This window comes from Urocitellus parryii, chromosome 14 (assembly GCF_045843805.1).
Source record: "Urocitellus parryii isolate mUroPar1 chromosome 14, mUroPar1.hap1, whole genome shotgun sequence".
Classification (NCBI taxonomy): Eukaryota; Metazoa; Chordata; class Mammalia; order Rodentia; family Sciuridae; genus Urocitellus; species Urocitellus parryii.
In genome coordinates this window covers 63,075,671-63,102,876 of record NC_135544.1, presented here as the reverse complement: position 1 = coordinate 63,102,876, position 27,206 = coordinate 63,075,671, and the positions used below count along the sequence as shown (strand labels likewise).

The 27,206-nt window shown below is 44.4% G+C and overlaps 1 protein-coding gene across 2 annotated transcripts in view; it reads left to right on the top strand.

Annotated features, from left to right (window-relative positions):
• Window positions 1-26,525, top strand: part of LOC144250126 (alpha-1A adrenergic receptor) — a 52,501-nt gene extending 25,976 nt beyond the window's left edge. For both annotated transcript variants that reach the window (XM_077792589.1, XM_077792588.1), the window contains one exon: window positions 26,423-26,525. In XM_077792589.1, the coding sequence (XP_077648715.1) occupies window positions 26,423-26,451 (29 nt within the window). In that variant the 3' untranslated portion in view covers window positions 26,452-26,525. The remainder of the gene's footprint in view (window positions 1-26,422) is intronic.
• The last annotated feature ends 681 nt before the right edge of the window (window positions 26,526-27,206 follow it).

Below are 27,206 nucleotides of genomic sequence, written 5' to 3'. Positions count from 1 at the left end.
TGTGACTCTGACCACTTCTTTTATGTGTTTCTTCATGTTCTGCACCATGCCTGAAGCTGTTTTCATTCCATCTAACATCATGCATCAAAAATGAATTAAAAATCTTTTAAGAAGGAGTTGGACAGATAGGTATAAGCAGATCCTGGTAGAGGAAGATGAACTCTATTTACATTTTTATTTCTATTCAAGTGGACAACCATTTCTGAGTGCTCAAGTGCCAGCTGCTTTGCATTTATCTTTGTTTAGTAAGGAGCGTGTGTTCTGCACAGCAAGTACAGGACCACTACCCTGTGAGGGAGCAGCAAGGCTGGGATTCCAACCAGGACCCTTGGATTCTGGAACCCAGGCCTCCCCATACCATGACCCTTTCCTGGGATGACTGAGGCTGCTCCCTGGCCCTCCTCCTGGCTCTTTGGAGCTTCATTCAACTGCCACACAACCTTAGGTGACCAGAGCACTCACCTTCAGTCACCACCCACTTGAACACTACTGCTGGCCCCTGCTACAGAACACAGGGAAGAGCATCCCCCTCTGAATGATGATGGGAGGCTTTGCTGGAAATCTCGGAGATCTGTTGGTAGTTTACATTCACAAACATGGCTTACCAGAGGCTACAAGGTGCCCTTCTACCTGTGACCTGCAGTTTGGGAAAACAGGATCAAAAAAAGCGCTTTGGTTACTGAGATGCAGCCTAAATGATTCACTACTTCTCTCTTTCTCAAAGAGTTGAAGGAAAGTTTTTAGTGACTTGGTTTCAATGCAATATTTGCATATTGTTCTTGAGAAATATCCGTGCTTTCTAAGTGGTGGATCATTTGCAATTTTTCTCCTAAAACAGTGATGAGTATAAGAATAACATCATTAGCCCAGGGGCTCTGGGCCATTTGGTGAGCTTTCTCTTCAAGGATGTGGGATAATGAAAGGCAGGAAGGGGCTCTAGAGCACTTGCTGTGCTGCTGCCCTCCCAGCTGTGGGTTGGACTCCCTGAGCCATGGACGGATAGCAGCTCCAGGCCACCCCACATACAGACCTCCATTAAGGATGGAAAGAACCAGGGATCGTGCGTGAGCACATCAGGGACATGGTGGAGGTGTCCCTGAGTGTCAGTGCAAAGATCTGCAAAGACCTACCCGAGAAACGTCATTTGTAACCAGCTGCCAGTACCTCAGAGAAAAATGACTTGAGGACCATGCAGAGTGCAGGGTTGTAAAAAGGGGACATTGTCTTGTCACCCGGGGCGCAGAAGCCAGTCTCTGCAATGAGTTATAGAACGGTGCGGTCGGTCGACAAGTGCCGCCAGAGAACCTAAGTGTTTAGAGACATTTATGGCAGCAGGACAGAGTAACTTTCTCTCTGTTGAATTTAATAATAACAGCTGGAGCTCGTGTTTTCTTAGCAGCTGTTTTTCCTTTTTTTAATTTCTTTTTTACAATTTATTTTTCTTACATTTAAAATAAGTGCCTTGTGGATTTGAAAACATGGCTCCACATACAGATGCTGTGAGCAGCTCTAGGATGTGAGGCATCAGGAGTCCAGGGGACAAGTGAAAAATTAATATTGGAGCCTGCACGTTTTGCCTGTCCAGGGGAAAGGCTGTCAGGAAGTGTCCAGCATTCCAAGTGGATGGGCCACTTCTTCCAGATGTTTGGTGTCCTGGAGACCCAGTCAGAGGATCTGCTTGGACTCCATGCCTTGGAGACTCAACATCGATAAAAGGAATACAAGTCCCAGGCCTAGAACTCTCACTGCTTTTCCTAGGATGATGCCCAAAGACCCTGGGGATGCTGGCTGTTCTGAGATGATGGGCCTGCAGAGAGACCGCCCTGGGACAAAATAGCATCCACCAGAGGCCATGGTCAACTGAGAGAAAAGAGGATGCTAATGTCCACATCCAGAAATGTCAGAAGTGACTGAATAATCAACAGAAACCCTGATTTGTATTTTGGTAGCAATACTTATGAGTTTATTCTACTTTAAAATACATTTTAATAACTAATCAGTCAATGTTCCCTCTCCCCCACCCACTCCACCTCGCTCTTCATCCATATTTATTCCTCTAGATGAAAGGAAGAATAATTTTGTTTAGTTTTGAGTAAATTCTTAGTTGGAATTCTATTAATTTATATATTAAGATGGATAAAATTGAAGCCCTCACAACATTAAGACTCCCATCCAAGAATGTATCACTCTACAGTCAATTTTTGTAGCTTTCTCAATTCATTCCATGTATTTCTCATTAAATGTATCCCTAGGTATTTTATATTTTGATGGCTACTGTGAGCGGAATTCTGTTCTCTGTTACATTCAAATTCTAATTCTTGCCAGTATGTAAGAAAGATTTTAATGTATTAATGTTTAGATGGAAGCCTTCATGCTTTCTTCTTATATTAGTGAGCATTTTTTTTCCCACTAGTTCTTCTGGGTTATCCAAGTGTATGAAAATCATTTACACTTCCTAACTCTTCTTTTTTCTTGGCTAATAACTTTAGCTATTTCCAGAACAACTCTAAAGCGATTACAGCGTCCAGCTGGACTGTGATGGGGGCTGGGCTGTTCTTGTGCTCTTGCTGTATTAACAGGAGCCTGTCACCTGAAGCCATATGCCCGCCTCCTCTTCCTCTCCATTGTTCCTCACACACTTCCTGAGAGCAATAAAATCTCACTCTGAAAGACAGTCTTGGAGAGATATTGAGTTAAGGGTATCGTTTCTGCCCTGCCTTGGTCACACAGTGCAAGGAGAGGGTGAGACATGGGGCTGATTGTATGTCTAACGGTGAGGGGATGGCAGGGGATGTCAGCACTAGGGCTTCTTGCTTAACCCTGGGCCAGAGCAATGACCTTAATCTTATAGCACCCTGGGCATGGCCCTGCCTCCCAGGGACAGAGTAGGGTGCCCTTTCTGAGCTCCTTACTTTGTATTTTCTTCCTGGCTCCTGTCTGAACCCATATTCAGGTTATCCCTGACAGGCAGAAGGGAGAGAAAATTTATCCCTTGGTTCTATTTCCAACCCATTCAAAAATAGCAAGCCGCGGAGTTCTCAGGGGCTGACATGTGTCCAGATGGGAGACTGTGTGCCTGGTCTCCCTGTGACAAGGTCAGGGGAGCCACAGGCCTGTGTTACCACCCGCCCTGCTCAGCCGGGGTTTTGCCTGTGTTTCCCATTGGAATGGAGACTAGTTAGAACTGTCAGTGTTGCAAGAAAACCCTACCCTTCTCTTCTGCTTATTCTTTTGCTTTGTATAGTTATACACACACACACACACACACACACACACACACACGTACACACCTGTGACTGTGCCAATATACACACAGGCAACATGCTCCCAGGCAGCAGCGCCTGCTGTGATATGGTGCCTGCCCCACCCCCTCCAGGGCTTGGAGTGCTGATGGCTGGCCCTCACAGCTGAGTGTCACCGCCTGGGGACTGCCCTCTGCTGATGGGAGCCGCCTCCTTTCTAAGAGCAGGAAATACAAGGACCGGCCACATCCTGATTCATGGCCTCTCCATTGACTTGGGCTAAGGCTTTTTCCTGTCTGCATTACAGCCCAGCTGTGGCTCTCACAGGTGTGATGCTGGGGCCATTCCGATAAGCCTTCTGCAAGCTCACCTCCTGAGTCTACTTCCTGGGTTTATCTCAGTAGGCTTCCCTCACCTCTATACTCTGCTTGAGTTTTTAAAGTGTCATCATTTTTATTTTCTTTTTTTCAGCTCCTCCCGTCTCTTTCCTGTACACAATCTGATGGCCTATGTACATTGAGCTTTATTTCCACGAGAGAGACTCCTAAGATAGGGACAGCTGGTCCGAAGGGTGTGCATGCTTCCAATTACAGAAGATGTTTCCAGATCCCTGTCTCAGGAGTCTGTGACCCATTCCTCCAGCCAGTGCAGGAGGGACCCTGTTGCTTACTCCACCTTGAGCTTTCCACCTGCAGATCCCTCCTGAAGGTCAAGGGCAATGCAGGCCAGAGGCTTCCCAACTGCATCAGTTAGGAAATGAAAGGTGGGTTTGGTGAGGGAGGAGGAAGACGATGGGCTTGAGGAAAGCCCCTCGGCCCTGCGGTGGCTTCTTCCTCTACCTGGATGAGAGAGGTGGGGTGGAGCCCAGCAGGTGCCATCTCCCAGGGACAGGCATGAGCCAGCCTGAGCACAGGATTCCCCAAGCAGGGAGCCCAGAGCCCAGGGACCGTGGCTGCTGCTGACAGGCCAAAGGGACCGTGAAGATGGGCAGCAGAGAGCAGAGATAGAGGAGGAGCAGGGACAGGACGCAGGGAGCCACATGCAGCGAGACTCACAGGGCTCTCACTTCCCTGCGAGTGAAACTGCACTAATCTTGTCTCTGGGGGTGGCGGGGGAGGAGAAAATTTCTAGGTTGCTCACGCCCAGGCTGGAAAGGAGGAAAACTGAGACTGTTAAATTTAGGAAAATCCATTTAGGATACTTGAGTACAGATGCACCTCCTCCAACGTCCAAGTCATTGCACGTGACCTGGAGCTTCCCAACTTTTCAAGCTGGTCATCCTCGGTGAGGGGGTGCTGTTGGAGGCTGGTCTTGGGGCAGGCCCAGAAGGGTTTGCTACCAGCCTGCCTGCTTGTGCCCTGGGCATGGTGTGACAGGCCATCTCTGCTTCAGTGTCACTGGTATCTCCTGTCCCCTTGGCAAGTGAAATGAAACTGACCCTGTGGGTTGCTTTTATGGCACAGAATCATTATCTGTAATAAGCATTTCTCAACTCAATCTATTTCTGCCAGTTGTTTTAAATCTTTCTCATTAGCTTCACCAGGCAGGCTATTATCTTAATCTTCTTATCATCCATGTGAGAGTTTGACAGGTCATAGGGGCACCTGCCTTCTCCGCCAGGGAGACATGATTAGGTTACAGCTCCAGAGGCCTGGAATCCTGAGCCCCAGCCCCCAATTTATCTCCCGAGCATCTTTCTTTCTTTGTACCCAGGATTCAACCCAGGGATTGCTTAACCCTTGAGCCACATCCCCAGCCCTTTTGTATATTTTATTTAGAGACAGGTTTTCACTAAGTTGCTTAGGGCCTTGTTAAGATGTTGAGGCTGGCTTTGAACTCACGATCCTTCTGCCTCAGCTTCCGAGCCGCTGGGATTACAGACGTGCACCATCACGCCCGGTTAACCAATGTGTGTGTGTGTGTGTGTGTGTGTGTGTGTGTGTGTGTGTGTATTTTAACTATGAAAGTTCTTGGTTTCCTGAAGTCCAAGGAGTAAGTGAATCTGTGCAAACAGATTCAAACTAATACCTTGGGCTTTCACCAATGGTTTAACCTTGTGTAAATCAGTAGATAAAGAGTTGAAAGAGAGAGAGAGACCTCCACCGATCTTGGCCTCATCTGGGCAGCCACTACAACAACCTGGGCCTTCTCTGAAAGGTTGTAGAAACAATTGGTAAATTCTGAAGGAGTTAACCCAAAGTGTAGTGGGAACACTTAACACTCTGATATAACTCAGATCTTTCTTTTTCTGAGATCATCTCAGGGTAGGAAAGCAATTTGGGTATTGGCAGCAGAGATGACTGTGGTCAGAACAGCTTATTTCTTGGTTAATTCCATAAATAAATCATCATATCTCAATACTCTTGTCATAGCCACAACGGATGAGAAGGTCCAGCTACACTGTCTCCCCAGCCAAATCATCTTTGGTCCTAGTTTCTGTGAACTTCTCTCTTTCTTGTGTTAAGATAATGTTGCCTGGTTCCGGGGTGTCATCATTTCAGATCATTTAGCTTTGGTCCAAATATGTGTCATTCTCACAGAAACAAGGGAGTCCTGAGGATGGAATCTGGGTTCTAGATACTGCAAAAGCCAGTTGGCTGAGAGCCAGCTCTTATCATACCACAGTCATCTCTCCCCTGCCTTCCACATGAAAGCATCCAGAGCATCCAGGGTTCAAAGTGGGTGCAGATGGAACAGTCAGCAAGCATCTTTTGCAGAGAGCTGTCTGTGTGTCCATCCAGACCTCTACTTTCTCTGCAGGGGAGCTGCTCAGGAACAGGATCTTGTTCTCTGGCACGGACAGCTCTTGGATGTGCAGACTAGCAGCTCTCACACTATGATGAGCATCAGAATCCCCTAGGAATTGTGCAGATTTCCAGTTCCCCACCCCGCAACTCTGACTCTGGGGCTGGGTCAGGTGGGTCGTGGCTCGTTGTGACACTGGTTACAAACCTGAGTCTGTTGGAGGCTCAGGACAGTGGTCACTCTCACGTATGCCTGGTGCTGTCTTCAAATACCCTACGCTCCTTCTCCCAGAAATAGCCAATCCACCGCATCCCCCATACATTCTCAGCAAAATGGGAGCCACGTCTCCCAAATGAGTCAGCCCCTACTTGGCTCCTCTGCACCTAAGCCAAGGACTTTCTGTGTTTTCTTTGCAGAAACTAATTGGAGGTGTGTGAGGTTGTAAGTGATGTCTAAGGAACTGCAGATCTTTTCCCAGATTTGTTTTTTTGTTAAGCTATTCTGAACCTCCTCACTCTGCCTCTCTTCTCATCTTTATAATGAACTCCAGTGCCAGGAGGGCCGTGCATCTTCAGGTGTGGAATCAGGGTTGTGGACCTTCCAACTGCATTTCTAGGACCTGTGCTGAAACATTTGATCACATCATCTTTTGTTTGTTTTCTGTTTTTCCTTTTTCCATGTATCTGATCACTTGTCTTTTTCTTAATCATTTTTTTTTCTCATGGATAAATTTTATACAAGTTTAATAGCCAAAGAACATTTCATTAGAATGACCTGCTTTATTCAAAATGTGGGCTAAATGGGCATCTTGGCAAGCCTCTCGAGGAGCACCAGTATCTCCCTCTCGCTTTTTACTAAGTTCCTCAGGAATTTTCTGATTTTCTGATTGCTCATTTACCAGGGCAATTCTGTGTTACAGATCCTTCCAGGAGACACTAGAGTTCACCCTGGTTGGTGCCCATTTTTTAATGAGCCCTGCATTCCCCCCATCTCTGTGCATCTTGCATCAAGCAGGATTGATCCAGACTCTGACTCTGCCAGTGTAGGCAGGCTGCCCATGGCTGTACCAGTCACAATAGAGGATGGTTCCATCCCTGCTCAGGTGACAGCTGGAGACGCCACTGTCCCTTGTGTGTTTCCCAGCCATCATTCCGCTAGTGTGGCTCTGCCATATTGAGATGTGACACTTCTGAGGCATGATTGTATGCCAGACAATGACGACCTCGCACATGCTAAGTGCCATCAGCATTCAGACGACAAAACAGACGGAGCACATCCAAGATTGAGCAGTTTGGCTCATGGAGCTGGCATTTGGGAAGGGCAGAATTGGAATCAGGCCCTGGGCTCTTGCCCAGGATGTCCTGCGAGTGGTTATCAAGTGCCCCTTGAAATGGCCAGAGGCATGATCGTTTCCAGTGGTCAGGTCAATTGAATTTCAGATCATTGACCACAAAGCCTTGAGAGCATTAAAATACTGAATGTAGAGAAGATCCTGCAGGAAGTGTGATCCTCTGAAGTCTAGAGGATTTTGTCCTTTTATGGCAATGCCAGTGTCACAGGAAAAAAAAAAATAACAGAAACAAAAGTCAGTCTTCAGAACCCCAAGCCTTTGCCCCGTGTCCTTCCATCCCCCTCTGTCCCCAGCAGACAGAGCCTGCCCTGGAGACAAGAAGCTCACTGGGGCCAAGTGTTGAGGCCTGATGGGGGACTTCCATGCCCTGCCTTCCAGGCAGGCGCTGTTTTGACTGAGAGGGTTAGGAGCAGAGGAAGGGAGCAGCCTTCTTGAGCTTAGCACCAAATCTGCCTCTAATGAGCAGCGGGGGCTTCGCCAACTACACAGGAGCAGCCTCGGGTGTTTGTTTAGACACCGATCTTCTTCCTCAGCAGAACGGAGACAGTTGGGGCTGGAGACACAGCTCAGGGGAGAACACTCGCCTGTCAAGCACGAGGCCCCAACTTCCTGGCGACAGGCCCACCCAGGGCAGTTTTTAATACTCACCAAGGAAGAACTGTTCCTTGTCATTTTATTTTACAGATGAGAAGGCAGAGTCTCCATGCTATGGTCTGAATGTGTCTTCCCCGAATCCATAGGTTGAAACTCATCACCAGAGTGATAGAGTTAGCAGGAGGGCTCTTTGACTAGGTCCCAGTCTATTAGTCTGCTTGGGCACCCTGAATAGACTTACACCAGAGAGATGAGCCACGTGTCTAACGTCACTGCTGGTGAATGACAAAGCTGTGGTTTGCGCCCACATCTGCCTGACTCCCAAACATTCCCATTAAACCTCAACACTTTCCCCACACAAGTTCTGGCTGCAGTGAGACCTGAACGTTCTAGCAGTTCTTAGAAACCCAAGTGTTCCACAGGCATGAGTCACAAGATAGAAAGATGAGTATTTATTTAGTGCTTGCCACGTGCCAGATGCTGTGGTAAGCTCCGTGCATTAATCATCTAGTCTCATCTTCAAGTACCAGGAGGGGTATTCAGTTCTTGCACGCTGCTTTCAAGATGAGGAAACTGAGGTTTGGTGAGTCACGAACTTGTCCAGTCATGCACAGCTTTGTCACCCGAGTGTACAGAGCCCTCGCTGTGGGCAAGGCGCAGGGCAACATGCCGGGGAGCTGCCAATGGGCCCACGACCTGGCTGTCTGTCTGGGGAGGCTGATGTGCACACCCCAAGAAGCAAGGCAAGCCAGGTAGCAGGAGCTGGCAGGAGGACCTGGGGCTGGTCAGGCCAGAGGGAGATGGCCGCAGTTAGATGAGCAGCCACCTTCGGACCACCGTGCTTTAAAGCTTTTTGGAAATGCTTTTATTTCTTGAAGATCAGAATAAAAGTAAATTTTCAGGTCAAGGAAAATGTACTGGTACACAACCTAGCCATCTTTAACCACCTGAGTTGTGAAATATAACCCCCACTGTCCTGCGTGGCAGAGGGCCATGAAGTCAAGAGCAGCTGGAACCATAGAAGCCATTGGCTCCTTGATGTGGGTCAGCCCAGAGTCTCTGTGGGTGGCAGAGCCACAGGGGAAGGAGGCTGGGTCCCTGGAAGCGGCACACGGAGAGCTGCCTACTTATCAGAAACCCAACAACAAAATGGATATCGATTCAAGAGATCACGCATGTGGCGCCCGTCAATGGCTCTAGCATGCCTAGCGTCATTTTCCTAGGAAAGAGGAAAGACAGGTTCTGAGGGAAATCACAGAAAGAAATTCAACTGCGCATTGACAGGACGCACTGGCCCAGCAGGGGCACGCCTGCCAGCTGGTGGGTGACGGATCTGTCCTCAGGAAGAGCAGAGGAGTGCTCTGGGGCCACAGCTCGCCCCTGGCGTGGCCAGGGCCCAGCTCAGTGCCCAGAACCTGGAGGAACTCGGGAAGCCCTTGCCCTTGGGCAAACCTCAGCCAGCAGCACCTGAAGTTTTAAGTGGGTGTTGAATAGGTCACTGACTTTGTGCCCAGTCTTGCACCAAGACACCCGTGCAGAATACCCAAGAGACGGAAGATCACGCCCTCCCTCAAGAATCACAAAATCAGGGTGGGAAGTTCAAATTAGCCTGCATGAGAGATACAGCTTGCAGGAATTATGAGCTCGACTTTGGTGCATTCTACAGAAGCAGCAGAAGCTCGGTGAGGGGCTGAAGTGGCTAAGGAAGAGCTCAGGGGACCTTTGACCTGGGACGTAGGGTAGAAGTGGGATGTAAGTAGGAGGAATTGGGCAATTTTTGACAAGAAGGGATGAGGGAGCCCAGGATGACCAGGGGAAATACTCATGGTCACTTGGTAGGAAATGCATGATCTCTTAAGAAATGTAGGGGATGCACCTCCCTCCCCCTCTCCCTCCTCAGCTCCCTCCTCTGCTCCCTCCCCCTCGCCCTCCTCCTCTCCCTCCTCCTCTCCCTCCTCCTCTCCCTCCTCCTCTCTCTCCTCCTCCCTCCTCATTGTGTAGAACACCTGTTCCTCTTTGATAAATGATTGGCTGAAGGCAGAGAAGAGAAGGGAGAAGAGAGGGGAAAGCTTCAGTGGAAAAGAAGAAAACAGGCTTGGGAATGAGGAGCCGTGCTCTGCAGCAACCCCTGTGAAGGAGTCCCCATAAAACCTTGAAGAGGGAGCTCTCCCCTGGCCCCCTCCCAGCACAGCCCTGGGGACCCACTCCCTAAGGTCCAGCTGCACTCAGGGAGGGGTGTGGGTGTCACCGTTGTTTTCTGCAGTTCTTGTGTTCAGAAGGATGAGATGCTGACAGGAGGGCTGGCACTTGTCACAGTGGTGGGTCAATCCAGGGTTGAAGGTGCTGTGCCTTCTTAGGAGCAGCTACCGATGCGGCTGAACTCCCATGCTGGACAGGAAGTGGCAGCCACCCTGCTCTGAACATGACGAAGGCGCAAGCTCTGGTGGACTGGACAGCCTTCTGCCTTTTCTTCCAGGAATAAAGACGGGCTCATTTAACAGGATTTCTACCTGTTCTCCTGCGATTAGTGTTTAAGTGACTGTCTCTGGGTATTAGTCACTCGGAGGAAATGAAATGATGCCATGGTAATTGGCCATGTGGTTCTTGTCGATTCCCTGGGGATTTCGCTTGGCTCAGAAATCATTTTTTCACATAGACCCTGTCTGCACTCTTTATTTAGCTAATTAGAGGGCTTAAGGGAGCGGCTGGCCCTGGAGGTGGTGGGAGGCAATGGGAGGGGCAGCATATTAAAACTGGAGGGGCACTTGATTGAAATGAAATACTGGGTTCTGGTCCAGACTATTGAAATTTCTCTTCTATTAGGTTCTGATTTTGCACAGCTGTGTTACATACTTTATCTCATGTAATCCTCCCCAAGACCCTACGTTGAGGGCATTAGGACCCTATTTTCATGGATAAGAAAATGAAGTTCAGAGAGGTTGACTCACCCTATTTCCAGTTGGGCAGCACAGGGATGGGACCAGCTCCCTGGTCTTAATTCTGGGTTCTGCTGTCCATCACTGGCTTCTACCTGCCTCACATACCTGGTTGCCTGGACCACACCACTTCACCTCTGTCCTTGCTGCTTTGTTCATGATCTGTCCGGGTGCTGGCTGCTCCTTTGAGACTCCAAGTGCCTTTCCTTCTGAACAGGTGGAAATGATAGGCATCCTGTCTCCCTCTCCTTCTTCTTGCTCCATACCTCTTTTGATCTGTATTTCTTCTCCTCCCTCCCACATCCAAACTAAGGCTGGTGCAGCAGGTTGAGCAAGGAGGCGGGCAAGGAGAACAGTTTGGTGCTTTAGGTACTGTTTTCTAGTTCCAGGCAAAGCTCTCTTCCACACGAGCTCAGGGCCGTGTGGCACGGGACAACAGGTTTCCACTTCTGCCGCTATCTCATTTTATTGTGGAGCTTTGACTAAACCACAGTCCTTTTCTCCAACTATAACATGCACCAGAGAGGGGTTGGTCCCTTGAAGTCACAAAAACATACAACTGTCCCGGTGTCCATGATGGAATTATGGTCCTGGTGGGGCTCTTGAGCCATCTAGTCCTAAAGCCCTACTTTATAGGAAGAAGGGAGGTGAGCTTCCTGGTGCCACATAGATCCTTGGTGGCATAGGTCAAGAGTGCAGGCAGTGTGACTTCAAGCTCCTGGGGCCACTCCATTTCCCCCACTTCTGGGATGGAGGGAAGGTTCTTTTTTATCGGGGAATTTATACTCTTTATAGGGAAATCATGAAACTCCTCCACCTCTCCTGGCCAACTGAGAGGAACCAGAGATAGGGCTCCCCAGGGACCCGTTTCTCATGCCTGAGCACATCCCCGTTGGTGATCTATCTGGATAATGAGTTATGGAAAGTGAGCCTCACTGCGCGTGCCCAGCCCCTAGCCACCTAGGCCCCGTGTCAGAGCCCAGCAGGTGATACTTGGCCAGCCAGTTTGCCCCTGACACCACCTCCCACATCTCATTCACTTATTGTTAGCATTGATTTTTCTATTTATACCTAAAACAAAAAATGGTGGTTCACAATTGGTGTGTGCTAAGGGGAGTTTCTTGGCCTGTACCCTAAACATTCTTGAGGGTTTTTTTATTGATTATTTTATTATTCGAGTTCTCTAGAGGAACAGAACCCACAGAAGATATGGATAGGAATGTGATTATAAAAAGAAGATTTATAAGATTGGCTTACACAACCAGAAGCTGGATAGTCCACAGTGGCCATCTGCAGGCTGCAGAGCTGGGGGAACCAGTAGCTGCGCATCCAAGAGGCTGAAGCCCCAGAACAAGAGGGATCAACAGTGCTACCCCAGGCCCCACCAAAGGCTTCTGGAAACTTCATTCTGGAGATCATTATTCTTAAAACAAATGCAGGGTAACAACGATTTATACAGTATCTATATTGTATTAGCTATTATAAGTAACCCAGAAATGGTTTAAAGTAGACAGGAGAATGTGCATAGGTTACGTGCAAATACCACAACCCACTGTCTAAGGAACTTCAGCATCCATAGATTTTGGCATCTTGCATTTGGCATCCTGTTAGGCTGTTGTAGTCAGCGTTGTTTTACTTCTGAGGCCAAAAAACCTGACAAGAATTTAGAGGGGGAAAAGTTTATTTGGAGGCTTATGGTTACAGAGGTCTCAGTCCATAGACAGCCGGCTGTATTCCTCAGGGCGTGAGGTGAGGCAGGACAACGTGGTGGAAGGGTGTGGTGGAGGGAAGAAGCAAGACCCCACACCAGGAAGCGAGCTCTGCTCAACAGCCCAAACTATAAACCCCAATGGCCCCCTCCTCCAGCCACACCCTACCTGCTTACCCTTTCCACTCAGTTAATCCCTATCAGGGAATTCATACCCAGATTGGGTTAAAACTCTCATAATTCAATTATTTCACCTCCAAACCTTCATGTATTATCCCACACATGAGCTTTTGGGAGACACCTAATATCTAAATCATAACATAGCCCCCCCCAAAGATTACTGTACTAAGATAATAATAAAGGTGTTATGATTATCTAGCAAATATCTTAAATAATCTATTGGAAGATGCTTCGATGAGCAATCACAAACATGCTCGAAACAACTGAAAAAATTAAAAGTCCCAGGGAAAACAATGTCTCAGTCCAAAGACAAAAGATATCAAGAAGAACAAAATGAAATTGTTAGAACCGCAGAATATAACAACTGAAACAAGCCGGCAAACACAAAATCCCTCAGTGGATGGACTCGTAAGCAGAATGGGGGAAACAAGAAAGAACTAGTGAGCTGGAAGACAGAACAAGAGCAATGGTCCAACCCGAACAGCAGAGGAAAAAAATAGACCTAAACCAAGCGAACACAGCTTCAGGGACCTGTAGAGCCATGATGAAATATCCAACATTGCATCTCCACAGTTATGGGAAAAAAAAAAAAGAAAGAACCAGGCTGGCCTGAAAGAGCACTCAATGAATAATGGCTGACATTTTTCCAAACTTGGCAAAAGACAGACATACAGATTCAGGAAGCTGAGCAAATCCCAAGTGGGATAAACACAAAGAAACCCACACCCAGACACATCGCAGTCAGACTTCTGAAAACTAAAGATACAGGAAAGAAGTCCTGATACAAGCCAGAGGTAAATGGTGCATTGCCTATGAGGAAAGCCACCCAGTGGCAGCAGATGTCTGATCAGAAACCAAAGATGCCAGAGAAAATGACACCACGGTTTTCAAGTTCTGAAAGAAAAGAACTGTCAACCTAGAATTCTGCACCCAGTGAAAATGTCCCTGAGGGATGGCAGAGTCAAGATATTATCAGACCAAGACAAACAAAGATGATCTGTCACCTGCAGACCTACCCCAAAAGAATAGCTAAGCGAAGTTCCCCAAACAGGAAAAAGAATGACGACGGAGCATCGGAAAGTAAGGAATAACAAAAAAGTATGCAAGAATCTGATTACATACTGCAGACTTTCCCCTCCTGAGTATTCTCTGACAAATGTTTGGTGATTGTAGCAAAAATTATAATGCTGCCTAAATTTGTTTTCAATGTATATAGAGGAAGTATTTAAGACAAAATTATAAATACATGACAGTAAAAAATGGTAATTTATACTTTATACTCTATACTTCACTCAGCTAGGTAAATGTCAATACCTGTATATATTGATAAGTTATGTATGTATGATGTACTACCTATAACCGACCACCAAAAAAAGTACATAAGGAGATGCACTCACAAATTCTGTGGATCAGTGAAAATGGAATTAGGGAAAAAAGATTCAAAATATCATAGGAAGGCAAGAGAAACATACAGAGTAACAAAAGAGAAATAGAAAACAAAAATAAAATAACAAACTTAAGTCCTCTCATATCAATAATTACAATAAATGTAGATGGTCTAGATATATCAATTAAAAGATGGAAATTGGCAGAGTGAATTTTTAAAACATTAAAAAACTTTATAAGCCATTATTCTGGTAAAAGGTCCACAAGAAGACATTGTGATCCATAAGAAATTAATCTCAAATGTAGTGATATATGTTAATTGAAAGTAAATGACAGGAAAATATAGCATGCAAACATTAATGAAAAGAAAGCAAGAATACTATATCAATATCAAATAAAATAGACTTGACCATATGGAAATTATTCTGGTAAAAAGAGGACATTGTAATCCACAAGAGGACATTGTGATCCTAAATGCATGTAAAGAACTGAAAGGAAAAATAGAAAAATCCATAGTTATACATTGATATTTTGACTTCCTTCTCCCCTGACAATTAATACAACGTTTGCACATCAAATCAGGAAACATATAGAAGAACTCAACCACACTATCAACTGACAAGATCTAACTGACTTTTAAAGAACTTCCTACAGAAAGACAATAGGATATACACTCTTCTCAAGCCCCCATAGAATAAATTTCATCATGAACTTCACTTTGGATTATGAAATACACATAAGCAAAATTAAAAAATTAGAATTTTATATGTGGCTTCTGACCAAAATGGAATCCAACAAGAAATTAGTAACATACAGATAACAGAAAAAAAAAATTAGTTTCAATCCATGGGACACTGAGGAAATCTCAATAGAAATAAAATGTTTATCAAAATGAATGAAAGTACAGCATATCAAAATTTGTGGAATACAGCTAACAAGGCAGCAGTAGCAATTTTTCATACCAAAAGCTTACATTTCCAAAAGGAAAAGCTTCAAATAAATAAACTAAAATAAACCAAAGTTAATAAGGAAGAAGATGGAAAAAAAATAAAAGCAGAAATAATTAAAATTGAAAAGAGAAGATCAATGACAGAAAGGACTGGTTCTTTTAAAAGATCAGTAAAATTGACAAATATCTAGCAAATCTCAGAGAAAGAGAGAAGACATAAATTTCAAACATCAGGAATGGGATAGGCTATTATGACATACTGCAGATATCAAAAGGCAAAGGAATACTACAAGCAACTCTACACACATCGGTTTAATAAATGAAATGGACTAATGTCTTGGAAAGTGCTAACTACCACAACTCACTCAAATAGGTAATTTAAATAACTCTATAACCAACTTTTAAGAAACTTGAATTCATAACTTAAAATCAGCCAAAAAAAAAAAAATCTCTGAGCACAGATGGTTTTACTGAAGCATTCAATCAAAAGAAGGATTAACCACAATTCCATTCTATAATCTTTAAGAAATTAGTAGATAGAATACCTTCTAATTTATTCTGTCACTTGTGTTATACTGACACTATAATCAAAGGTGGCTAAAAAAACAAAGATAACTGTGTAATATTACCACATAAATTTAGTGCAAAAATCCTTAACAAAATAATAGCAAATAGAATTCAGCTATACATAAGAAGATTTCTTTATCATTTCCAAAACAACACATTTTTAGATAAAAGTAGGCCATTAGTGGTTCATTTCATCTAAATTTCTGCTTTTAAGGTGAAAGTAGAAATCTCAAGGGAAATTTAAAATATTGAATGAAAATGAAAACACAATATAACAAAATTGTGGGAGATAGGAAAAACAGTGAAGATAGGAAACTTCTATAATTAAGAACTTAAATTAGAAAAAAGTAAAGTCTCAGTAGTCTAATTTTTCACATGAAGGAGTGAGAAGAAAACACAAAATGTGTAGAGAAAAAAAATAAGTCAACTACATCAATCAATATCATTGAAAAATAGAGAAAATCAATAAAACAGAAAAGTGGGTTTTTTTTGAGAAATCAATAAAATTGATAAATCTCTCTGAAGACTGAGAAGGTAGAAAAGAGAAGTCACAGATTATGAATACCAGAAATAAAATTGTCACTAGAGACCCTAGAGATACCAAAAGGACAATTAGTTTGTATTAAGATACATAAATTTGCTAATTAGATAAAACAAACTAACTTACTGAAAAGCACTAACTGCCTACTACATCTCACCCAAAATAAAATAGATCATTTAAATAGTCAAAAAAAAAAATAATAGCAAATAGAATTCAGCTATACATAAGAAGATTTCTTTATCATTTCCAAAAGGATACATTTCAAGGATTCAAGTCTTGTTTAATATTTGAAAATCGGTGTGATTCATCATGAACTAAAGAAGTAAAATCACATGATTGTATCAACTGATGTAGAAAATCATTTGACAAAATTCAAGTCATGAAAACTCTCAGAAACTAGGAATAGTTGGGGAATTTCTCAAACTTGATACAGAACATCTACAATAAACTACAGACTGTTACATGTAATGGTGAAGGAACAAATGCTTTTCCCTGGTATCATCAACAAAGCAGGCCATGTAATCTCACTACCTTTATTTAACATATTGTTTGGAGTTTTAGACAAAACAGTAAGGTGAGGGGAGAAAAAGAAAAGACAAACACATCAGAAAGGAAGAAATAAAAGTGTTATTTTATATAAAATATATGTTGAAAATTCCAAGGAATGAATATATATATATATATATATATATATATTATATATGTATTTGTACATTTATAAATTATATGTAATTTATATATAAATTATATATATATTTATATTTTTATATATACTTATATATTATATTTTATATATATATATATATATACATATATATATATATATTTACACACACACACACAACACAAACACACACACATATTTAAAAACTTCTAGAACTGGTGCATTTGGCAAGCCCTCAGGACACAAGTTAAACCAAGCAATCAAATTCTATATTTATGGAATTTTTTGAATTTTGAATGTAATACCACTAACAATTGCTCTCAAATGAAACAGGAATCAATCTAATAATATTTGTACAGAATTTGTAGACTGAGCACTCCAAGATGTTGATGACAGAAATCAAAGATCTAAATAAATGGAGAGACACATTGTGTTCATGGGCACAACATAGTAAAGATGTTAGTTCTCCCCAAATTGAAATGTAGTATAACAATCCCTATCAAAATCCTAGCAGTATTTTTATACTTATAGATTATATGACTGTTCTAAGATTTATATGGGAAGGCAAAGGAAGTAGAATAGCTGAAACAATTTGGGAAAGAAGCTTAAATAAGGAGGATCGTTACTGAATTCCAAGACTGATTAAACAGTGATAGCAATCAAGACTTGAGGACTGACAGGCTAGACACACAGCTGGGTGGAACAAATAGAAACCCGGAAATAGACCCAAACAAATATGCGCAGCTGATTTTTGACACAAGGTGCAAAAGCAACTCATTGAAGGAAAGATAATTTTTTTCAACAAATGGTACAAGACCAATTGAGCATCCATAAGAAACTGAACCTTCATCTAAACCTCATGCCTTACCCAAAAATTAACTTGCAATAGATCACAGATTTAAATTCAAAGCACACAACCACAAAGCTCTTGTTTTAAAAGAAAAAGAGAAAAACCTTTGGTATCCAGGGCTAAGCAAGAACTGATACCAAACTACTAGTCACAAAAGAAAAATTAATACAGTGGGCTTTATGGAAATGAAAAACAATTTTTTTTGCTCTTCAAAAGACCCTACTGAACAAGATGGAAAGTAAGCTACTGACTGGAAGAAAATATTTGCAAGTCATATATCCGTTAGAGGACTGTTGCTAGAATGTCTATAAAACTCAAAATTCAATATTAAAAAATCAAAACAAACCAATTAGAACAGGACCAAAAGACATGCACAACCATTTCACTGAAGAGGATAAACAGATGGCAAATAAGCACAGAAAAATATGTTCAGCATCATTAGCGTTTAGGAAAGTGCAAATTAAAACCACAATTAGATATCATTGCACAACTAGTAGAAGGTTAAAATAAAAAATAGTGACAAACCAAATGCTGGGGAGGATGCAGAAAAACTGAATCACTTGTTGGCAGTGTAAAATGGTACAGGCGCCTTGCAAAAGTTTGGCAATTTCTTAAAAACCTGCCATACAACAGTAATTACACTCCTGGGCATATATCCCAGAGAAGTGAAAATTTATCTTCATACAAAAACCTATACAGGAATATTTACAGCAACTTTATTTCTAATATCCTGAAACCAGAAAGTACTCAGATATTCTTGAGTGAATGAATAGTGAAGCAAATGTGATACATTGCTATAAGCAATATAAAGGAATGAGCTATTGATGTATTCTCTAAATGAATCTCCAGAGAAAGTCTATTTTGACTGGTATAAAAAGTATACAGTCACCCTTGCTCTCTTTTTCATTACTCCATAATATCTCAAAACAGTATTCTGAATTTGACGATACCCGTACTTACAAGAGAGGTCTGCACTTCCATATGTTTTCCTGTAACTAATTAGTGTCCTGAAGAACTCCCTTAGCATTTCTTGTAAGGTAAGCCCGGTGCTAAACTCCTACAACTTAGGTTTGCCTGGGAAAATCTCTGTTCTTGTTTGGCGGTTGGTTTTTGTTATTGCTTGTTTGCTTGCTTATTTGTTTACTTTCAGCACATTTAATCAATCATCTCACTCTTCTCCTGACCTGCAAGGTTTATGCTGAGAAATATGCTGAGAGCCTTATGGGATTCCCCTAGCATGTAAAGAGGCGCTTTTCTCTTCCTGCTTTTAAAATTCTTTTTGTCTTTGACTTTTTTTTTTTTCCCTAGGGCAGTGCCCTGGGGTGTGGAAGGTTGAGTTCCTTTCTCTGGGTCCTGCTGAGTTGAGCCAGCTGTCAGATTAGCTCCTGCACAATCCACAAGGCCTGCAAGCACTGTCTGTGCATGGCCACCAACTATGAGGGGAAGGAGCACACAGAGTGGCAGGGTTCAGATTGGTAGTGGGGAGGAAAACCGGCGATGTGTCCAGTGAGATTGTTAATAGGTCTCCTGGTGAAGGTCACAAGACAGTCAGTAGAAACTATGATCCTTTGTTCAATTCTTGACTCCAGTTGCTGTGGGTTTAATTCTGTTCCACCTCCTAAACTCCCCCTCACTCTCCTTACCCCCTCCCCAGAAAAGAATTAGGCTAATTCATTTTAGGCTGGGCACAGAGTAGGCACTGATGTTTGCATAATTATAAACAACATGTAACAGCATGCCTATTACAGTGCCTGGTTTACAGTAATCCGTATTTACAAAATAGTTATTGTTTAAATTCCTCTTTTCGATAAATATTTTAAAGGAGTCGCTTTCCCCTAATTAAAATTTAAGGATAAGGTTCATTATTTTAACAGTTTCTATTTGGGCCTAACACATCACATTGGAAAGCTGCCCTCTGCCTCAGGTGATTTATCCCTTCCACTACCCAGATGCAAATTACACTTTGCTTGCTAAACTAAGGACTCAAAAGCCCCCGATGGCTTTTTGTAGCCCTTTCTGACACAGCCAGAGAATTCAATGCCCTTCCCCATAGAAACAACTAAGCGCCTTCTCCTAACTGGAGGTCCGCTACAGCGAAACCTCCCGTATAAAAGGCAAATGAGAGGGCAGCGTCCCCTTTAACTCCCGCCCATCACGCCGGCAGCATCCAATCACTTTTCTCTGTGGCGCGGCCGGGGCCTAGGACTGGCTTCGAGGAGGACCGGCGCGAGACCAGCGCGCATGGGCGGAGCACAGAGATTTGTCTATCACGCGCGGTCGCCGGGCCTCCCAGTCTAGCTGAGCGCCCCGCAGGGCTGGCTGGGGGCGGGGCCGAGAGCTGCTGCGCCTGCGTGGTGGGCGTTCTCGGGGAGCAGGTGCTGCCGCCGCCGCCGCCGACTCCGCCAGCACCACCACCGCCGCCGCCGCTGCGTTCGGGTGTAAAATTCGGAGTTCCTGAAGCCGAGTTGGAACGTGCCGGCTTTCCTCAGCAAGCTGTGGACGTTTGTGGAGGAAACCCACACCAACGAGTTCACCACCTGGAGCCAGGTATGGTCGGGGCACCGCGGCCTCCGAACCGCCTCCTCCCGCTCCCTCCCGCGGGGTGGTCCCTCGCGGCCTGCGGCTCGCCGCTCCCTGCCAGGCGCCCGGCGGCTGTGCGGCACCGCGCGCGGCCTCTGCGCGCAGCCTCTAGAGGACCCCTGGTATGGCTCCCGAGGGGAGCTGGGGCCCGGCCGCGCCGCTCGGCGCGCGCCGGGGTGGGGGCGGGACGGCCCGTAACGGTCGGCCGGGTCGCGTTCGGAACCGGCCCCGCGCAGCCTGGGCAGGCGACGGACCTCGGGCGCGGGAGCCGCGTTATTGCCCACTCATCCTCCATCCGGCTCGGGTAAGGATCGGGACCGGAGACCCGGGCCGGGCTCTTGGGCGCGGGGTTAGCGACCTGACCACACGCACACAGCCCTCGCTTTGCCTCTGGCATCTTTTCTGAGGAGAGCTGTCGGGGGAGTAGGCAGAGGTTCCAACGCCGGCTGTTGCTCATCAGTGGCTTTTTCAAACATTAAATAGAAAATGGCAAAGTGTTCTTTGGAGACGGCCATGTGTGTAGTCGGGTATTTTGTAATTATGATGATGGAAGTGCTAATAGACGGTGTTGAGAAACTTGATGAGGAGCTAAGGGTGAATGACCGAATTTCCCCAAACAGTGGCCCGCAGAATGGTGTCTGGGTGCCTAGAGTATTTGATCATGACTCTGCTTCCAAACAAGGATGACCCCTCTCCAGCCTCTTATCCAGTCTGCTCTAAGTTTCTCTGTGATAAGATGGATGGACGGATGGGTGGCCTCCATGGCCCGAGACCCTTTCTAGTTCCAAACACACAGATTCTAGACAGGATGATCATGAACATCGACACCACATTTACTTTAGTAGGCACTTGGATTATTGGAATCAATTCATGAGGCATTTTGGGTTTTTCTTAAGGGTAGATGATCACTTAGTTGGGAATATTTTCAGGTGTGGAGTTTTTGATAATGTCTGACACCTGTTACTGCTAGCGCCGGCCGGGCTGGCTGGGGGGCGGGGCCGAGGGCTGCTGCGCCTGCGTGGTGGGCGTTCTCGGGGAGCAGCTGCTGCCGCCGCCTCCGGCAGCGCCGCCGCCTCCGGCAGCGCCGCCGCCTCCGGCAGCGCCGCCGCCTCCGGCAGCGCCGCCGCCTCCGGCAGCGCCGCCGCCTCCGGCAGCGCCGCCGCCTCCGGCAGCGCCGCCGCCTCCGGCAGCGCCGCCGCCTCCGGCAGCGCCGCCGCCTCCGGCAGCGCCGCCGCCTCCGGCAGCGCCGCCGCCTCCGGCAGCGCCGCCGCCTCCGGCAGCGCCGCCGCCTCCGGCAGCGCCGCCGCCTCCGGCAGCGCCGCCGCCTCCGGCAGCGCCGCCGCCTCCGGCAGCGCCGCCGCCTCCGGCAGCGCCGCCGCCTCCGGCAGCGCCGCCGCCTCCGGCAGCGCCGCCGCCTCCGGCAGCGCCGCCGCCTCCGGCAGCGCCGCCGCCTCCGGCAGCGCCGCCGCCTCCGGCAGCGCCGCCGCCTCCGGCAGCGCCGCCGCCTCCGGCAGCGCCGCCGCCTCCGGCAGCGCCGCCGCCTCCGGCAGCGCCGCCGCCTCCGGCAGCGCCGCCGCCTCCGGCAGCGCCGCCGCCTCCGGCAGCGCCGCCGCCTCCGGCAGCGCCGCCGCCTCCGGCAGCGCCGCCGCCTCCGGCAGCGCCGCCGCCTCCGGACGCCGCGGCGGCTCCACGCTCCCTGCCAGGCGCGCGGCGGCTGTGCGGCACCGCGCGCGGCCTCTGCGCGCAGCCTCTAGAGGACCCCTGGTATGGCTCACGAGGGGAGCTGGGGCCCGGCTGCGCCGCTCGCCTTGCGCCGGGGTGGGGGCGGGGCGGCCCGTAACGGTCGGCCGGGTCGCGTTCGGAACCGGCCCCGCGCAGCCTGGGCAGACGACGGACCTCGGGCGCGGGAGCCGCGTTATTGCCCACTCATCCTCCATGCGGCTCGGGTAGGGATCGGAACCCTGAGACCCAGGCCGGGCTCTTGGGCGCGGGGTTAGCAACCTGACCACACGCACACCTGCAGTATCAATTGCAGAGTTTCATACTCATCCACAAATACTTAATTTCATGAATTTTAAGGCAAAGAAATAAGACAGTAATTTTTTATTCCATTATTAAATTATTAAGTCAGCTTTTTTTTTTTTTTTTCTGCGCAGGGGATTGAACCCACAGGCATTTAATTGCTAAGCCATATCCCCAGCCCTTTTTATTTTTTATTTTGAGACTGGGTCTCAAAAGTTGCTGAAGCTGGCTTTGAATTTGCAGCCCTCCTCCCTCAGCCTCCTGAGTCACTGGGATTACAGGCGTGGGACACTGTGCCCAGATTAGTGTATATTTTATTTTATTTTATTTTTTTAAATTTTATTTTATTTTTTTTTTAGTGTATATTTTAACTACTCATTTTTCTAATATACCAGTAGGAAAATGAAAATGAACTCAGGTCTGTGTCTGTGCCAGAGTTACAATAAGTGTTTAGTGTTTGATGAATGAGTGAAATCCCTGTGCTAGTGGTAGAAATGATAAAGAACATTTGAAAAGAATTTTAGAGATCATCTAGTTTAACTCCATCTCACCCACCATAATTGAGGATTCTAGGCTTAGACAGGTTGGATTACTCAGCTATAGTTACACAGCTAGTCAAGATTGGAGATCAGCCTCTTAACATGGATTTCTGATCCCCAAGGTCAATCTTCTAACATAGATTTCTGAGCTCCACCAACTGTACTAAAGTTAATATAGAGATTAGCACCATATTTAATTTTTATTTTATTTCTTTGGTACCGAGTATTGAACCCAGAAGCACTCAACTGCTGAAGCACATCCCCAGTCCTATTTTGTAATTTATTTAAAGACAAGGTCTCACTGAGTTGCCTAGTGGCTCACTGTTGCTGAGGCTGGCTTTGAACTCAAGATCCTCCTGCCTCAGCCTCCTGCGCCGCTGGGATTACAGGTGTGCTCCATCATGCCTGGTTCCATGTTTAATTGTATACGAAAATGATGTCCATGGGGCTGGGGATGTGGCTTAAGTGGTAGTGCTCACCTGGCATGTGTGCGGCCCGGGTTCGATCCTTAGCACCACGTACAAACAAAGATGTTGTGTCCGCTGATAACTAAAAAATAAATATTAAAATTCTCTCTCTCCCCTCTCTCTGTTTTAAAAAAAATGATATCCTTCACAAGTTAGTGGATAAATCTGGATAAATGTTATCTAGTACTAACCTAGTAGCTTAGTGCACCTGCCTATCTTCAATCATGCTGTCACACATATTTTCTAAAAGCAGTGCTGACACTGAAAGGTAAAACTTTTAAACAGTGATGTTAGTTGAAAAACCAAAATAAGTTACCCACATCTTTCAAAAGTTGCTATTTATAGTTGTTTCTGTTTTATTTATTTATTTTCCCATACTTGTACTGCACTTCTGTTGAGGTAATTTAGCATTTATAGTATCTGATTGAAAATCGTATTAAGGCCTTTTCGAAGAAGCAGATGTTTTGGGAACCAATCAATCTTTTAGGCATTTTTTTCCCCCAGTGGCGGAAAATAATCTCTAACTTGAGTGTAAGGCAAGGACAGAAAACTCACCAGCTGCAGTTTGGAAAATTTGGCTTAACAGTTCTAAAGACTTACGTAACTTTAGTTTTTCTTGAAATTTGACAAAATTAAGTGAAATAATCCTCTCTTCATTAAACAGAAATAATATTGTGAATGATCAAAATTATACTAAATTTGTTACTGACTCAAAATTTTTAATAAGTCTTTAGATCCAAGGTCTTTAAGAAAAACACACTATACATATTTCAGTTTTTCCTTTATTCTCTCCCCAAACAAAAAGTTGTCTTTTTTTTTTTTAAACATTTCCCATAACTTCAAAATTTCATATAATAGTTCTTTGTTCAGGTAAACAATTTATTTCCACAGTCAAGAAAAGAGATAGTATTTTCAGACAACCTAAAGCATGTTTTTAAATGTAATATATCCTAAAGAGAAGGACACATGTTTAGCTAGGAAGAAACTGGGGAAACCTGATATACAGAGACAAGAGGTTATGGAGGTTAAATGAAAGTTCTTGTCATTGATAGTGAAGAACAGCTTTTACTGCTATTGACTGTTGATAATTATTATAAAGTACCATAAAAGAAGGAAATTACTATAAGGTCAGTGTTCTTACCTTTGTCTCTGTTTCTCAAATTGCTTGAGAAGGATGCACGATTTCACTAGAGACCTCATACCCATTTGTTCCACTTTTTTGTGCCTTTTGGCAATTCTCTAGTATTCTCAAATCAGCACAGATGAATAAAGAAATAGGAGTTGGAGGGAGCAAACCAGAAAACTGTAGTGTTTTCTAGCTGTTTTGAAGGAATTTGAATATCCTGGCAACCATTGCATTGTTTCGATGTTCTAGAGTGAAACACAAACATGGCAAAGTAAGGGTAAAATCCAAGTTAGATGGGCCTGCAAAAAAGTTGGAAGACTCATTTGCAAATTATTTTTATTTGTATATGTAAAAGAGGAGTTAAAGACTTAAGAAATAATTGGTGAACATTGAGAAGTTACAGACTTGTTAAAGTTGCACATTTATATTCTGGAAATTGTTTTCAGTGATCCTAAAGTATTAGATTATTTGTAAGAACATTTTGAGCATTCTACACTAAGAGTGCCAAAAGTTTAATTTAGGCATTAGCAATGGCTACTGACTACTTTTGGAAAGTTTGCCAACATTTATGGGTAAGGATGGAGGAGAAGGTACCAATCTCTTGTCCCACTCAGTAATGGCTTTCTGACCCTTGTAAAATGTTTAGGGAGAAGGGAGAATTCACTGTTGAATTGCTTGAGCCTCATGGGTTTATGGCAATAAGGTTGAATTTTTGTACTCAAAGATGTAATTTATTAATTTTAGAGTAGAGACTGAAGGAATACCAAAGTAGAGACACAGAATGATAGGAGTGAATGAGGGCTTTGTGTGAGGAAGACAATGCAAATTCAAATAAGAAACTTTCATCTTTATTTGATATTATCCAAGAGTTGAGATTCGACAGATATGATTGAGTTTATTGAACTAAAGATTCATTTAGTAAGTTAATCATAAATATTTGTTGTGGACCTGTTAATGCCCAGTATGCTAGGTACTAGGAATTTATTCAGTAGTGAACCAAAGTGCTTTTGTTCGTGGAGTTTACATTCTAGTAGAAGGTACTGATAGATAAAATAAGCCAATATGAATAACTGAGCAGTGATAAGTACCATAAAGGAGAGCAAACAGGTTAACAGTCTGTCAGTTATGATCCAATCAAAAGACAACATCCTAAGAATATTTTCAATAGGGAAAGTTTAATAGAATTACTATTTCATAGGAATTGGAGTAAAGAAAACTCTAAAGAATATAGGAGTAGTTAGTAGGAACAGGCAGTGTTGGTATAGCTATGATAATGCCATAGTAGGGACACTTCCCTCAAAGCTAGGATCCTGGCCTTGTTGGGGAAAGTGTGGCCATATTTCACTGAATGGAAGAGAAGTCATTTGTGTTGGACTGGTGGAACTTACTGGAAATCTGACATTTAGAACTCTGAGCAAGGATTGATAAACTACAGCCCAAATGCCAGTCATCTGTTTTATGAATTTAATCGGAACATAGCCGTGATCAGTCTATTTCTATGTTGCCTATAGCTGCTTGTTTTGTTACACAGAGAAAATCTTGGGATTACAGGCTTGGGCCCCCTCACCTGGCCACTGTTAACTTTCAGTGTTAATGTAGTAAACATATAGCTTAGAGTTTTGCAGTTGATTTGTAATCAGTGCATCTTAGTATAGTGTCTACTACAGATACTGATAAAATGTGTTTCCTTTTAATTTATCTTATTTATTTTATTGTTATACAGATAGCAGAAATGGTCTATTTTTCTTATTTAATGGAAATGCTAATGATATAATGCAGTATTTGGTGTCAGGTAGATATCAAAAAATTTAATTGCAGTTTGGCACTTACTTGCAATTTGTTGTTGTTGCCATTATCAGGAATAGAATTTTGATTTGAAGGTATCATGGAAGGACTGGTCAGGACAGGTTTGGGATTCATATATATGAGTGTGCCAGAGAACCTTAACTAATTGACCTTTTCTGGTTTTCTTTAGAATGGCCAAAGTTTTCTGGTCTTGGATGAACAAAGATTTGCAAAAGAAATTCTTCCAAAATACTTCAAGCACAATAACATGGCAAGCTTTGTAAGGCAACTAAATATGTGTAAGTATGGACAGCAGTTTATTTGTTCTGCTAACCAATTACTGATTAAACCATTTTTTTCTCATTAAGCTGATAAAGGAAAATTCCACACAAGCAGTGTGACTTTTTTTTTTTTTTTTTTTTTAAAGAGAGAGTGAGAGAGGAGAGATAGAGAGACAGAGAGAATTTTTAATATTTATTGTTTAGTTCTCGGCGGACACAACATCTTTGTTGGTATGTGGTGCTGAGGATCGAACCCGGGCCGCACGCATGCCAGGCGAGCGCGCTACCGCTTGAGCCACATCCCCAGCCCCCAGTGTGACTTTTTGACTGTTGCCTAATTCCAGTCTGAGTAAATTTTCAATCTTTTTCAGATGGTTCCCGTAAAGTAGTACATACTGACTCTGGAATAGTAAAGCAGGAAAGAGATGGTCCTGTTGAATTTCAGCATCCTTACTTCAAACAAGGCCAGGATGACTTGTTGGAGAACATTAAAAGGAAGGTGAGTTGTTGTTAACATTATTTAGCTAAGATTTTGACATGTATGATTGACCAATGAGCAGTTTTAGCTATTGTAATGCAGAATGTACAGAAAATACACAGGTGTTCTTTGTTAGAATGAATCAGACCAATAAAACTTTAATTAAGTTTTCTATCCTCCACCTTTCCCTGTGTTCATCTGTAGTGAGAGCTCAT